Source organism: Trematomus bernacchii, unplaced genomic scaffold, assembly GCF_902827165.1.
Source record: "Trematomus bernacchii unplaced genomic scaffold, fTreBer1.1, whole genome shotgun sequence".
Classification (NCBI taxonomy): domain Eukaryota; kingdom Metazoa; phylum Chordata; class Actinopteri; order Perciformes; family Nototheniidae; genus Trematomus; species Trematomus bernacchii.
In genome coordinates, this window is record NW_022987313.1 from 11,321,243 (window position 1) to 11,335,941 (window position 14,699).

The window sequence follows — 14,699 nt, forward strand, 5'->3', positions numbered from 1 at the left end:
GCAATCACAACTGTAAGCATGAACACAATTGGTGTTATGGGGAAGCCAACACTTAATGGCGAATTTTGAATACATTAAATCCAGTACAAATACAAGCTTTATTGTAGAGCTGTGGGTCAGTGGGTCACCAGTCTGTGAGAGTCAGCTTAATAATATTAGGTCAGAGATAAATGAGGAAGGGCCCCCACCCCAAAGGCAACAGGTTCTTCCTAACATGGCCTGCCGGTGCCCTCTAGTGGGCACATCCGGGAATTATCGGCGCCAACGCTCATCGATGTCCAGAGTTTGTTTTCCGCTCTTCGGTTGGATGTTCGGATTTAAATCACGCTTCATGTTCTTATCAAGATGTTTCATGCAGCAACATGTAGCTCGGATTGACCTTTGCTCGGAGGAAATGCAGTTTCATTTGTTTTTCTGCCGTTACCGTTCCCCCTCCGCGAGGACACAGCAGGGCAGAGCGCTTGGCTGAGGGCGCTGAGAGGAGCAGAGCGTGGAGAAGAAGAGTTTACCAAACTCCAAACAAAAGGTATCTGGGAGTTATTTATCCACTCTACAGGGTTTGTATCCGCTTTGTTTTGCTTTTAAGAATACAACTGTCGGTTTTAACGTAGTGGGCGAAAAGTAAAGTTACTTTTGTAAACGCGTTTTCAAACTCTTTGATGGCTTATGTGGAAATATGTCAAATCAATGGCGTTAGTCAGAATATAATTATATTTTATATATAAATATAGGTTTTGCTCAAATAAGTTCCGCCAAATAAAAATTATTGTGTGTTGTTTGGACTGCCCTTATTGTAGAATATCGGGTTTGGTGCATTTCTGTAGTTCATTATTAAGATGTATATGACCGCTTTGTTTGTCACATGGTCTATCATGAACATAAAGTGCTTTAAGTTTGGTTCTGTTCAAAACTGGATAATAAATCAGCTGGAGCAGCTACATGACTTCATCATCTTTGTGTGTGTGTGTGTGTGTGTGTGTGTGTGTGTGTGTGTGTGTGTGTGTGTGTGTGTGTGTGTGTGTGTGTGTGTGTGTGTGTGTGTGTGTGTGTGTGTAACCTCCACAGTGCCACCTTGGTCTGGGCTAACTTAAAGAGCATCAAGCACCTGCAGGGCCCCACCAGTGGCCCCCACTACTGTAGTATGGGTAACTTTTCCAGCAAGGACGGCCATGGACCCACAGGTAGGACAACACACACACACACACTCACACTCACACACACACACACACACACACACACACACACACACACACACACACAAGCTCTATTCCTTTGACTCTCCTTTGATCTGTCTCTGCATGCTGAAATGGATTTCTAATGTTTGGCAGTACACACAGACGACTGGCAATGTGTGTGTGTGTGTGTTGGCCTTATGTTTTGACATTCTTTGAGAATACAGCCAGCACACCTCGAGGCTCTGATACATGTAGTAGAATGAAGATGGTGCAGCGAAAACGTAGAGAAATACAGGAAGAGACTGGAGGAAAGAGGGGTGGATAAGGGGCAATCAGGAAATTGAAGGCAACAAAAGGAGAAGCAAGCGGAAAGGCTATGTGTGTGTGTGTGTGTTGAGCGGCAGCAGGATTCTTGGCAGCCCTCCTGTGTGTTGCACAGTGAGTGGTCATTCTCCTCGCGTCCCTATGTGATTCGTTCTGGCCCTGCCGGGCCAGCTGTGATGAATCGGCAGAATTCCCCGGCTCAGCACAAGGGCAGCGGATTAATCATAGGAAGCTTAATGCTATGTGACACACACACACACACACACCTCAATGGACGCACACACACACACACGCTCTCTCATTCAGTCAACCTGCCACTCGTGTGCATGGTTGGACGAGCACATTAAGGTTTGGAATGAAGAAATAAAACGCAGGGGTGGCATGAGAAAGGGACTTCGCCCTTCAGCAGGTGGTGCATAGGTAACTATGTTGACTGCTGCTCATACAGCATGTAAGGAAAAAACATAACTTTTGCTTGCAGTGAAGCTTTTGTCCAAACAAGGAAAAGGAGAAAAGAAATGAAGGAGACACGTAGTGGTTCCCATAGCGTCTTAACCTCTTAAGCCCCACGGACCCGCCGAAGGGGCCGAAATCACAACATCTGCAAGCAAAAGTGTCTGAGGGCTTCTTAAGATGTAATAAACTATGAATGTTTTATGTCCATGTAACGGGAAGAAACTCAGCTAACTGATCTTTTTTTTTTTTTTTCAAAAAAACCCCACAATGCTAACGCTGAGCCTCTGAATTAGCAACGAGCGAAAAATGCTAACAGATTACTGCACAGAAACTCACTCATAAAACCCTTATTATTTATCTTTTCTGCACATCCAACATATCGACTAGCATCGTGAGAAGACACAGAATCGATAGGTACATACATCATCACTCTATGATCAAGAACTTGATAATAACAAGAACAGACATCAAAACATGTGGCGTTTGGTAGCTAAAACCGGCAACATGGCCTACCTTGGTCGTTGTCTGGTCAAAACTGGTCTTCAAAGGCATTAAAACGATAAAAACGCTGCTGAAGTTAATCCATAGGTTAATCCAATGTGTCTGTGTCCCTTTGAAATTATTTCTGATAATCCATGAGCAATAAAACTGCTTTTCCGTTTCCAGATGTCAGAGCGAGAGATAGCTTCACTCTCATGCAAAACTACATGCGCTAAGCCCCCACCTTTTTGTGTTAACGTTGGTGTCTATGTGAAAACTCCCCTTCGATTCTATTGGCTCTAACGGTAAAAAAGAGATGTCAATCACCAAAATCGACCAATGGGTTCCAGAGAAACGGTAAAAACGCTCATTTCCACCCAAATCACCCCAGAGGTGGAGTTTTTTTTTGCTAAACCTCTCTAAAAAGGTCAAATCATTTGTTTTGCATCAATCTTGATACAGGGTACTTATTATATGTTGTACTTTGGATTCCTAAAGCTTTTAGTCTACCTTACCATCATCCAAGGGTAGTTTTCACTATAAGTAAAAAAAAATGTTTGGACGGACACTATCATTTACAGTTTTTTCCATGTTCAATCTGAATTTTCTTTCAAATAAAAAACATCTACTGTATATTGATTCTGACTTTTCTACATCCAACTCACAGGTTTATCATTACTTTGAGAAAAAAGATTATTAATTTTCCCCTTTTAGAAGTGTAGTTATGGTCATTTGTTCTGGAAATGTCATTTTCGAGCCTGAGACCTGAAAAACAGTCTTGGGGCTTGCTATTAGAGGCATGCTGTTACGGACAAGAAGTGCTGAGCCAAAAAGTAAAAGAGTTTGGAAACTTATTTGCGCCTGACTGCTGCAAATTGCTCTATGGATGGGCAACATTTGTCCTTTGTATGTGTGTTCCTGAATATGGAGAATGAGTGTCTTACAACATTGTGGATGAGCAGTCCAAGAGGAATGTCTGTATTCAAGCATTCATCTTCAGGGGCATGGCCTGGATGTTTTCTGGTCTGGTCCCCTCACTGAATGGTGTTTTCAGTGTCAACATGCCAGACTAGTTACCACTGAACGGATTTTTCCCATTCCTTCTGTTCATGATTCAGTTCCTCAGTTGACTCAGTTCTTTTTTTATTGTGTGTCTCACAATTATTCATAACTTTAAAGACCCCACTGCACTCGAAACAAGTTTTGATATAGTCTAGTTTAAGAAGAAAGAAGAAGAAGACATACTTTATTAATCCCTTACAGGGACATTTCTTTCTCCATGTTGTTTACACACATTACACACACAGGGGAGGATATACATGCACAAACACAGAGGATATACACTAAGGAATTGCATTATTTCTGAATAACAACTGATAACTAATATTAGAAGCATATTTTACATTTTAGAATATTTGCAATAAATGCAGTTGTTTTTCTTCTTCAGGGGCCCCTGGTGACAGTTTCCACACTCCTCCGGCATCTCCACTGAGTGATGCTCCAGATTTCATCCCTGGTATCCCCCAACTCCTCCCTGCTTCACCTCAACCTTCCCCTGCAGCCCCAGTTTCATCTCCACCTCCAATCCCAGTCCTCACACCCAGTGGGAAGAAAGCACCATCATCAGGACCCCCTCCTGATTGGAAGCCTCATCCACCAGTCGGCTCTAACAGCTCTACCATTGGCCCTGGATTTAGCCCGCTGCACAACAAGTCAGGAAGTACTGTGGGTAGAGGACAAGCTGCTTTGGGGAGGAATGGGGGTCCTCCTACCTCAACGACTCGCCCTCCGGTCTCCCTAGGGAAGACTGTTGCCATCAGCCCCACAAAGAGCACCTCCTCTCAGTGTAGTGCCTCACCTGTGGGGGGCCTCTCCTCTAACTGGAGGGAAAGAGACAGTGGTCCGAGTCAGTCTTTACTGCCCGCTCAGGAGCCTGTGGACAGCCAGGGAGAGGAGCTTGAGAAGCTGCTGAGGGAGTGCAAGACGACACTGGGTATCACTGCCAGTCAGGAGGGGGCCACGAACACAGCAGGTAAGATTTATACAGTATATTTTATATACTCCTTAAAAAGTATAGACTGCAGAATTTCAGTTTGAGTAATAAAACTTGCCATTTCATTGGTGGCCTAACATTTCCCTACTTTGAGAAGGGCAAATCCATTTCTTTTACATTTGTAATATGTATTTGATATGCATGTGAGGTCTTCTGACATTTCTGTATCCTTCACCCAGGGATACTGAATCATCTCCTGAGAGAAGTGAAGAGTTTGAAGGGTACTTTACAGGTGAGATGATTGTTGTTTTTAAATATATACTGGCTGTTTTTCTCTTCTCTAGTTTTTGTCTGTGTGGTCTGTGTCATACTAAAGGTAATTGACCATTTACTTTGCCCCTACCCCAAACAGCAAGTGTACTTAGCCTAAACAATTTGAAGTAGGCCCAGGAATCTTGTCCAGTTTAGTGGTTTACATGAAGCTGTATAAACAACCATATTTATTATATATACAGTTTGGAGTATGGTATCTCATTTTCTAGCCATTTAAAAGAAAAACTACAAGTGCAGAAGTGTAAACATGGATTAATCTGCTCCAATGTAAAGGTTAGCTTGTTAGCTGCTAACTAGCTTACCACTACCTCTACTACTATCGTGTATAAAGTGCTCATTAACACCCCTTTTACAGGGTTTCTCATTTTAAAACAAATGAACTAAATATTGACTTTTCAACAAACTCATTTAGCTAAGCTTAATACGCTAGCTACAGTCTTTTTAAAAAGCACTATGAATTCCTAAAGTTATTCAATTAACCTGTCATGGTAACTAGAAGGAGCAGGTTTTGCTAACAAAGTAAATTAAGGACCACATTGAGACTAAAAATACCTCAGTGTTCTAATGGTTGTAGTTTTCAGGTTTATTTCCAAATGTTGCTTTGCTTTCCCAGTAAGATGTACCTTCTCCTATCTCTTTTTGTTGCCAACATTCCTAGTATAGCCATGTAAACAGGAAGTCACTCACTGTAATTACACATAAATCAGAGTAGTGCTTGTGAACTCATCCAGGAGATAACACACCATGTCGCCCTCCACCCCCCTCACTATCACAATAGGCCTTAGACAGGGCCCCGCTGGGAGCTGCAGCTTTACTAATGGAGGTCTTCCTGTCCTATGCTTCTCCTGAGAGGCCCAAAAGAGGAAAATCGTTGAGATCATCTTCTGTCAAAGTTGCTTGTATCTCATGCTTGTACAGTTGAAACAAAAGTATTACATTTTAGTCTGTTTCTTTATTTTCTTAAAGTAAGTCTTAAAGTCCATCACACACATGTATTTCTCTTCCTTTGACTTCCTCAAAACTCTTGTCCAGTAGGGTCTCACCAGTTATTTTGGATTCACCCATGATTAGGTTCCAACCCCAAAACCTTATGTAAACCATGTACAATAAGAATGTCAATTCTGCAAGCATTTTTCAGTTCTATTGCTGGGGCGTTCCACAGTCTTATGAGGATGGTGATATGCTGCTGTAATTTCCTGTCAGTCGTTCGTTCCAATTCCTGACCCTCCCTTATGAGGATTGTAGCCAGAGGCTTCCAGCTTCCTCCAGATCTGCCACAGATTACTACAGCTTGGATATGACGGTGTGCTTTCCTCATCCCCATCTTTTTACTCCTCTCCTCTCAGAATTATTTAATCATTATATTACAATGAAGTGCTTATCTGACACACATGGCAATCATGTGCTTCCTTGTCACATCTCTACTCTACCCTCCACAATCCCTTATCTCTGCAAGGGACCTATAAGCCTTTCCAGCTAAACCTCAGAGAGACTGTGGTACACCACTGAGAGGTAGCTGAGTATTAAAAATCGGGGGGCGATCCAACACTGTGTTTACATGGGCCCTCGGTAGGGCAATATAAGCCTCCAAAGCTGGACTTTATGAACCCTCTGTCTGCTCTGCTGTCCTGGGAGGCTTTTTGTGGTGAGCAAGAGTAGGGGGAGAGCAGTGCGGAGGAGGGGGTTCACATTCGGCTGTTCAGGAGACAAAACTTGTTTTGTTTTGTGCCGTGTGACGAGGTGGGGGCGAGGCCTGCAGTGACTGACTGACCCTGTGTTTTGTGTGTGTGTTCCACGTGAGACAGAAGTCTCACAAACACGTACAGATGGATTGAAAGTCTTGGCTTGCACAATTGGTTTTAAGCTTTGTATAGAACCCCCCCCCCGCTCCTTCCCCGGCCCTGCCTTTTCTTCATTCCCTCATTCTTTCTCCATCAGAGAGCTGACCGCTCCTCTGTGAGCACAAGAACTCCGAACAATTACCCTCCAACTATTTGCTGCAATGCTCCTCTCTATCTCATCCCTTTCTTCTCCCCACCCCTTCTCTATATCGCTACCTCGCCTCCAACTCTGCTCTTTCACATCCATCCATCTTTAATCTGACTCCAAGTTGCTTAAGACTTCTTTCTTTAGCTGTGACCTCCTTTTTTTTTTTGTACAATTTAAGTAGCCATTATTCTTCCAGTCACATTCTGTGAGCTAGGCCTCTCCTCCGCAGTTCTTTAGCCCTGCATTCCCAAATGCTAATGTCTTTCTTTCTGTCTGTCCGCAGCCATAATGTAGTTCTTGTCTTGTAAACTGAATTCTGAAGACACATGATTACCCAATGTGCAGCGACCTACTAAGGATATTATCCGATGTACCATCTGTCCATGCTTATACGCACCACCAGTCTTCCATTGTCTTAACCAACAACATTGAAAACACCCCATTCATGTCTGGGTAGTGGGTGTGTGCGTGGGTGGCTGGTCACTCCCTCCTGGAGATTTAGTCAATCTTAAAGCCCTGCTTTGGAATCAGTTCCAGGTGAACGCTGCTGGAGATTTCCAAGAATGATCTCCATGTTCCCTCTCTTTTCTCCTCAAAAGGCTTCTTCTAACTCAAAAAGGACATGTATCTGGAGGCTGTTCAGATGTAAAAGGAACATTTAGTGTGTTTGGGAGGAACAGGAGGCTTGTGTGCATGCTGTGTTGAATTCGCAGCGCTGAGCAAACGGCGGTGACTTGGCACCCCTTTTTCTTTGATGTCTGTGTGGACATTTATACATGGGACTTGTAGGCGCTACCAAGCTATTTTCATGTGCCAGTCGGGGGGATTTGCCCATTTTGTCAATGTGTGACTGTTGTAAAGGGAATGAAATGTCCCATAATAGGCATAGCAGTGTATTCAACCACTGTTTGGGAATATACACCAGGACAGAGGAACCATTACAGAGTTGGGATGTTTCCCCAAGTATGTATAAGACAGACTGGGTGTACAGGTAAAACAGGGACAGATAGTTACTTGACACACACACACACACACACACACACACACACACACACACACACACACACACACACACACACACACACTGAAACAATGCCCTAGTGTGCTGGACACTTTCCAGGACGTTGTCAGGAACTCAGATGTGCATCAAGAGTATAGACAGGCAAGTGTATCTGTGTGTGTGTGCTGGGTACCACATCTGGTCTTGCAGTGGGTCACTAGGTCAGCTCTTGAGGGAGCGTGTGTGTGTGTGTCTCAAGACTTACAACCCACACCCTTATCTCAGTGTGAACATGAGGAGCGCCCCTTCCTGTTTCCTCAAACAGACATGCTCTATTTGGAGTGTCTACATCCAGATAACACATATTTAGACTTGAAGGATTCAACTCCAAATATGTGTTATACTATTATTAATCATAGAACTTTTCCAAAAACATGTTGCTAGGGCTCCAACTTACCCCTGAATGTGTGGGTGTGAGAAATCTTGACAATGTGGTTTGGTGGTGAGGTAAAAGAATAACGAATGTGTGGGAGAGAACAGGGGAATATGATATGTGTGTATCCAGTGTAATCGGGTCCAGCTGTGGTCTTGAGTCACTGGTCAGACGAGGGAGCGACTTGGCTCAGATATCACCTCCTCCTCCACATCTCCATCCATTCTTCATCTAATTACTAAACCCTCCCAACTCCTCCCTCCTCTGCACTCCCTTACATCTCTGTCTCTCTGTCTTTATATTGCTCCACTGTCCTAACATTATTAAAATCCCTCCATGATTGTATTGTCCTTCCTCTCTCCTTTTCTGTCTTTCTCAATCCTCTTCTTCTTTTATGATGATGGTTATTTGATTTTATTGAATGCCCTTGCGTTTACCCTCATTAGCACAGAGAGTGACCTTTGATGTCCAAGCTGTGTTTGTAGGCGTGCGAGGCAAGAATACTCTTATAATATGAAAAACGTTTTCAACATCCCTCATGCTCAAAAATGTGAAACCCGAATCTGTCCCATGTAAGGTTTCCTTCTAACTGTGCTGATAGTCGTTGGAAACAGAATGCACTTCACAATGCAACCTTGGCCACGCTCCTGAAATTGAATCGTGTTTGCTGTCTGACCAAGATTTATTTTAAGGGGCTTTTCTTCTTCTTCAAGAGCAAATCTTTTTTGTAGTTATTTTTTTTTATATGACAGGAGAAAAACCTTTTTTGCTTGAACTTCAGCTATGCCTCATTAGAGTTGACTTGCCAGCTCTACTCTTCTCTGCTTGCTGAGGCCTGTCGCTCAGTTCGGCTCTATGTATTCTCCTAATGAGGGCCAAATGGAAATCGATTGTTCATTTGATTATAGCCTGTCTGCTTAGGGTTCAGCTATGTTTGTTTTTGGCAGTCTCATCCAGTTTTTTTCCTTTGAATGCTGTGTATAAAGTTGGTGTAGCAAATGATTTGCACAAGTAATAATACATTTAGTATTAGTGTTTGTAGGAAGGACTTTTTCAGGCAATCTTTAACAAAACCTATAAAAAAGAAAAGCAGTTTATGTTAAAAAAGACATATTCTGCTTCAAATCTGTATTTTGTGCCTCTACTCTACTGTGACATGTTCACATGCTTTATTGTTCAAAAAGCTCTTTATTTTTCTCATACTACCTGTGCTTCAGCAGCTCTTTTCACCCTCTGTCTGAAACCAGAGCCCATTATTATTTTTTAAAACACAAGTATCAGTCCGTGTTCATATTAGGCATGGGACGACTTAAAAAAAGATGAGTTCATTATTATTATTATCCTGGCCAACGATCAATCAATCTTCAATTATTATAACTTGTATAATTAAAATGTGACAAAATAGTTAAATAATGTTCTGTTCTTTCTTACCAGATAATTTCAGTTTTTTTTAATTCGGCTCTTTTTTTTGTGCTCTCCCATGATGTTGAACTAGACAGCTTTTTCAACACTTATGAGTATATTCACGAGTAACTCAAACAATAAAGATTCAGCAAAGACGTTTTTATCGGAAACTGATGATGGTAAATAGAGTGGACATCAACTGATACCAACGTCCTGCCAATCGGTGCATCCCTTACAATTCTTCATCATCCCATCCCTAGTTGATGTAAAGCACCATCAATCGTATAAAAATACCAGTGTTCGCAACATAAACGCCCCTGCTCTTTCCCTTCCAGACGGAGCGCGGGGAATGGCTGCAGTTCCAGGCAGACCTACAGGTGGCGGTGTCAGTGGCGGACCGTCTAAGAGCCGAGGCAGAAGAAGAGCTCACCGCCATCCGAACAGCGCACAAAGATGTGGAGAGGGAGCTGACCGCTTCCCAGCAGAGACTAAAGGAGGCTGATGTGCAACTAGTCACCCTGAGAGGGGAGTTAAAGGAGAGCCAGCAGAGACAGGCCACTCTCGCCCGGGCTCCATGTCAGGAAGCAGAGAGGCCCAATGGCCAACCAACCAACAGCTGTGAAAGCAAAGAAGGGACCCAGAGAGGCAGGGAGAAGGGGGCGTTCAGGTCGGGGTTGGAGAGTAGGAGTCAGAATGAGATGACGAAGAATACTGTGAGCGAGGAGGCCAGGACAGACTCTAAAGGTGTGACTCAGCGTTACCTGAGAAATGTGACCAATGAGGACAGGAGTGGAGAGGAGGTGCGAACCAGCGAGACACGAAGGACGGTCACTACAGAGAGGTCAAGGTGAGATAGTGTTGACCTAGTGCTTTTCAGGGAATACAGGGAAACAAATTGTATTTCAGCAACATATAACTAAAACATATTTTTTTGTAGATGGCACTTTAATGTGTTTCGACAGTCAGATATAAAAAAAAACGCAATCACAATCAATTCATTCTTACATTTTTTGTCTCTGACATAGCAGTGACCAATGGATAACAATCTCCATATTTGGGCAGAACTGTGGTTGCGGTTTCTTTTGAATGAGTTGTACTCAACCCAAGTCTTCACAAGGCCACTTCAGGACAGATTAAACAGCATTTACAGCTGGAGCCAAGTGCAACAGCTGTCCAAAAATGCCATTTAAAACGTTTGGTTTAGTTTATTGGGTCTGCTCTCCTTACAATGTGATTTGATGTTTGCAGAAGCCTGTCCAGATTACCGGCCCCCTCAGTATCCCCCACCGGGCCGAATGGAACCCTTCAGCCCAATACTGCCTCAACGCTTGGACCTTCAAACAAGGTGAAATACTTTGACCCGAGGAAGATCCTTCATTAGAGTTTGGTGGTTGGCCAAAAAAGCAAATGCTTGTAGTCGATGGTTCGCTGTTCATTTAATGACTTTATCTAAATTCAAATCTTTGTTTGTTTGAAAGAACTCGGTGCAACCAAAAGGCAGAAGAAGTCTGGATTGGCAAGACAGCAGGTCAAGCTCCGACACAGGTGTGTATGTGTGTGTGTACAAAGGGCCTGTATACAGTGTGTCACAGGATGCTTGTGTTATTTGGTATAGCTTTAGCGTTATTTCACTTCCAAAAATGGTTAAAGAATAACCCGTAGAGTCTTTAAACACTAGCAGCAGTGGGTTGTTTGTATTGTACATGTGCATTAGGATGCACAGGAAGGATAACGGATGGTGGTTACACTAGGTGAAGCAATATGCCAAAAAACCCAATAAAGAAGAAGACAACTCTTAAGCAAACATAATTGTGAACAGTGCAATATTTATTATATTCAGGTTAAAAAAGCATATAGACTGAAGGAAATGCATTCAGCATATTTGTTAGACTTCAAGGGAGTTTTAAGAGGAAGTAGGAAACACTGAAAGGCCATATTAATTGTGTTTGTACACAGGAAAAAGGGCACCTTTTTTTTTTAAAGCTTCACTTTCAAGATTATTATAATAAGTGCTGTTTATTCATTGTGAAAGTGAAACTTTAACTAAAGACTAGTGAAAGTTCATGTTAGCATCTATAATGGCTTGATTGTGATGTTCAGTAAATATGGTTGCTTGTCTTTACAGGAAGACGTGAGGAGTCTCTGAACAAATACAACTCTGCCCTCACTGAGCTTCCTCCCACCAAGTGAGTCTGCACACACACACACACACACATACACACACACACACACACACACACACACACACACACACACACACACACACACACACACACACACACACACACACACACACACACACACACACACACACACACACACGCACAATTCCCACAAGGACACAATCAGACTAATTAGTGGCTTTGTCTCGAAAAGCTCTCTTTTGTAGCCCAACACCTCTTATACTTGAATGGATTTGTTCATTAGGTTTCTCTTTTGGTTTTTGTAATGTCCATCTGATAAGCCCTGCAGCGCCGTGTCTCTTGTTGTTGTTAGATCCCAGGATGGTTTCAACATGCTGCTGCGTCGCCATGGAGGCTCGAAGAGAAACTCTCTGCTCCGCTGGTGTCAGAGTCGGACACAAGGTTATAAGGTGACACTTTGATTCGTCTGTCAAAAAAACAAGATATTGAATTAAAAGATATTCAGTTTAATATGATATAAGCCCGAGAAAAGCAGGACATTTTTATATTTGAGCGGCTGAAGATATGTTAGCCTAATCTATCAGTGTTTTCCCTCCATGCAGAATATCGACATCACCAACTTCAGCAGCAGCTGGGCCGACGGTCTTGCCTTCTGTGCCGTGTACCACACCTACCTCCCCTCACACATCCCCTACACCAGCCTCACTCCAGAGAACAAGGTAGGGACTGTGCCTGTGCGAGGGAGAGGAACAGGTTCTTTACTGAATGTCGCTCCTCTTACCAATCCCTTTTTCTCTTTGTAGAAGGAGAATCTCAGTATGGCATTCAAAACAGGAGAGACGGTTGGGATTGCACCAACCCTGGTGAGCCTTGGGGCATTTATGAATAAAAAAACCCCATAAAGAATCATATTTTTCCTATGATAGATGCGAGGTTAAGCTTATGAGCGTATTTTAAATCTGTGCTCCACAGACGGTAGAGGAGATGCTGAGAGGAGGCGGTCCTGACTGGCAAAGGGTCCTGAGCTACGTGGAGAGCATCTACCGTCACTTTGAGATGTGACCCTCGGAGGTACTGACAGACAACTCTAACACAGCGGATCCTTAAGAACTCTTAAGAAGATACTGTATAAAATAAGTTGTTTATAACGATGGCCCCCCCTGAAAATATAACTTTTGTTGTGTGTTTCCGAAATAATTTTTTTAGCAAAAAAAGACATTCAAATCTACAGTTTGACATCAAAATACCTGACGAAAACCTGATGTCACAAAATAAGAAATATTTGGAAAATCTTAATTTGCTGCTGTGATTTACAGTTCATTTTGCTTGGTTTTCTGTCAAAACGTTTTGAAAATGTCCCACGGAAGTGGAGAGTAATACCTTGTCACTTTTGTAAGCAATCTTATATTATTGATATACTTAAGCAGCTGAAATTTCACATACATAAGTATGAAGTCTCAAGAGTTCAGACACAGTAAAAGTAGATGTCTAACTGAGAAGGAGGGGAAAGACTAATAAAACACTTATTTATTACTAATTGGGCCTCATTGAACACACTGAATGAATAATCAGTGTGGCTGATTGTTTATCATTTGCCCCCATTACACTTTGTAAAAGCAGGTGTTGTGCCATGTGCAATGAATCGGTGAGATGCCACTAAAAGACCTTTAGGAAGCAGAATGTAAGCAGTAGTGAAATTGAAGAACTAATAATATTATCATTATAATTACTGAAAAATATAATAATCTTAATTTGATAATTAGATATTCATGTTTTTTATGTTTTTCAAACTCAAAACGTATATTTCCTAACAATTTGTGAACTGTGAGGACAAGATATTTTTTATCTTATCTTGCCAAGAGTTATCTTGACTGCCAATTACATTTAATTTTCATTAAGAGCAAATAAATCCCAGAAATCAACTGGCACGAACAACACAAGAGTACATTTTATAGCATTATGAGGAATGTATTTGTACAAGTACAGTTGCTGTCAATGTCTCCACACTGGTACTTCACTTCCCAAAAGTACTGTATCGCATCATGTACCTTCATCAAATCTGTAGGCAGTCTTAAAACTGCACACTTTTTATCTGCCAATGTTTTATTTTGCCTTCTGTCTGTGATGCTCTGCCAAGATTCTTCTTTTATTCTGGTTCTTAAGCACTCTGTAAATATGCACTTTTGTCAGCACCTTGTTGGTGTTTGAATGTAATAATGTACAATACAGATGTTACGTAACTGCATAACAGGTTCTAAATAGAGCATAAACAAATACAAGCCTACACAGGCTTACGCATTGGGTTGCGACATCACCTCGCATCACACCTGAAGCCTCACAGATGCACAAACGCACCCTCGTACTACACCGGGGCTAAGAAACTGAGGAGCTGGTGCTGTTTTGACAAGTTCAAAGCCGAGTTATTTTTGCCAAAGTTGTACTTGTCTAAAATATTGGAAAGAATACTCCTTTTGTTGTGGAAATGGAGCATTGTAAAACATGTTTATATGTAACTAGTGTGAAGAATTACACCAAAGAAATAAAATGTTAATATGAAGCAACAAACAGTGTGTGGGTATTGTGTAAACAAGTGACTTAAAAACAAAACTTTGACATGGAACACTTGCAATAAAAAGACTGAGGCGGAGCATTATTGGGCTTTTGGCATAGTCAATATTGCTTTATGTTCTTTTTTGGGTAGTAAGAGATAGCCTTGACTCTCCTACCACCTGCTGGTCAGGAAGAGGAAATGCATGCTTTTTCATTCTGCCTGTGTCATCATGTTCCTCTGTGAAAATTATAAATACTGCTTAGTTCAAAATATGACATCCAGTTTAAATCAACAAAAGATTAGAATGTATGTGACTGATCACCACCTTTTCCCGAAGACAAAGCCTCAAAAACAACCACTTTCTGCTATCACAAATTAATTAAAACATCAGACCACATAGCTGGACTGCAATAATAT

The 14,699-nt window shown here is 42.0% G+C and overlaps 1 protein-coding gene across 1 annotated transcript; it reads left to right on the plus strand.

The window, feature by feature from the left end:
- Positions 1 to 253: 253 nt before the first annotated feature.
- si:ch211-195o20.7 (cytospin-A) lies at positions 254 to 14,290 on the plus strand. Its single transcript, XM_034120166.1, has 12 exons — positions 254 to 526; positions 1,066 to 1,181; positions 3,883 to 4,467; positions 4,668 to 4,720; positions 9,923 to 10,434; positions 10,836 to 10,932; positions 11,066 to 11,132; positions 11,713 to 11,773; positions 12,084 to 12,180; positions 12,334 to 12,450; positions 12,535 to 12,594; positions 12,704 to 14,290. The coding sequence occupies exons 2-12, from the start codon at positions 1,142 to 1,144 to the stop codon at positions 12,791 to 12,793; spliced, it is 1,779 nt and encodes a 592-aa protein (XP_033976057.1). The 5' UTR covers positions 254 to 526; positions 1,066 to 1,141; the 3' UTR covers positions 12,794 to 14,290.
- Positions 14,291 to 14,699: the final 409 nt, after the last annotated feature.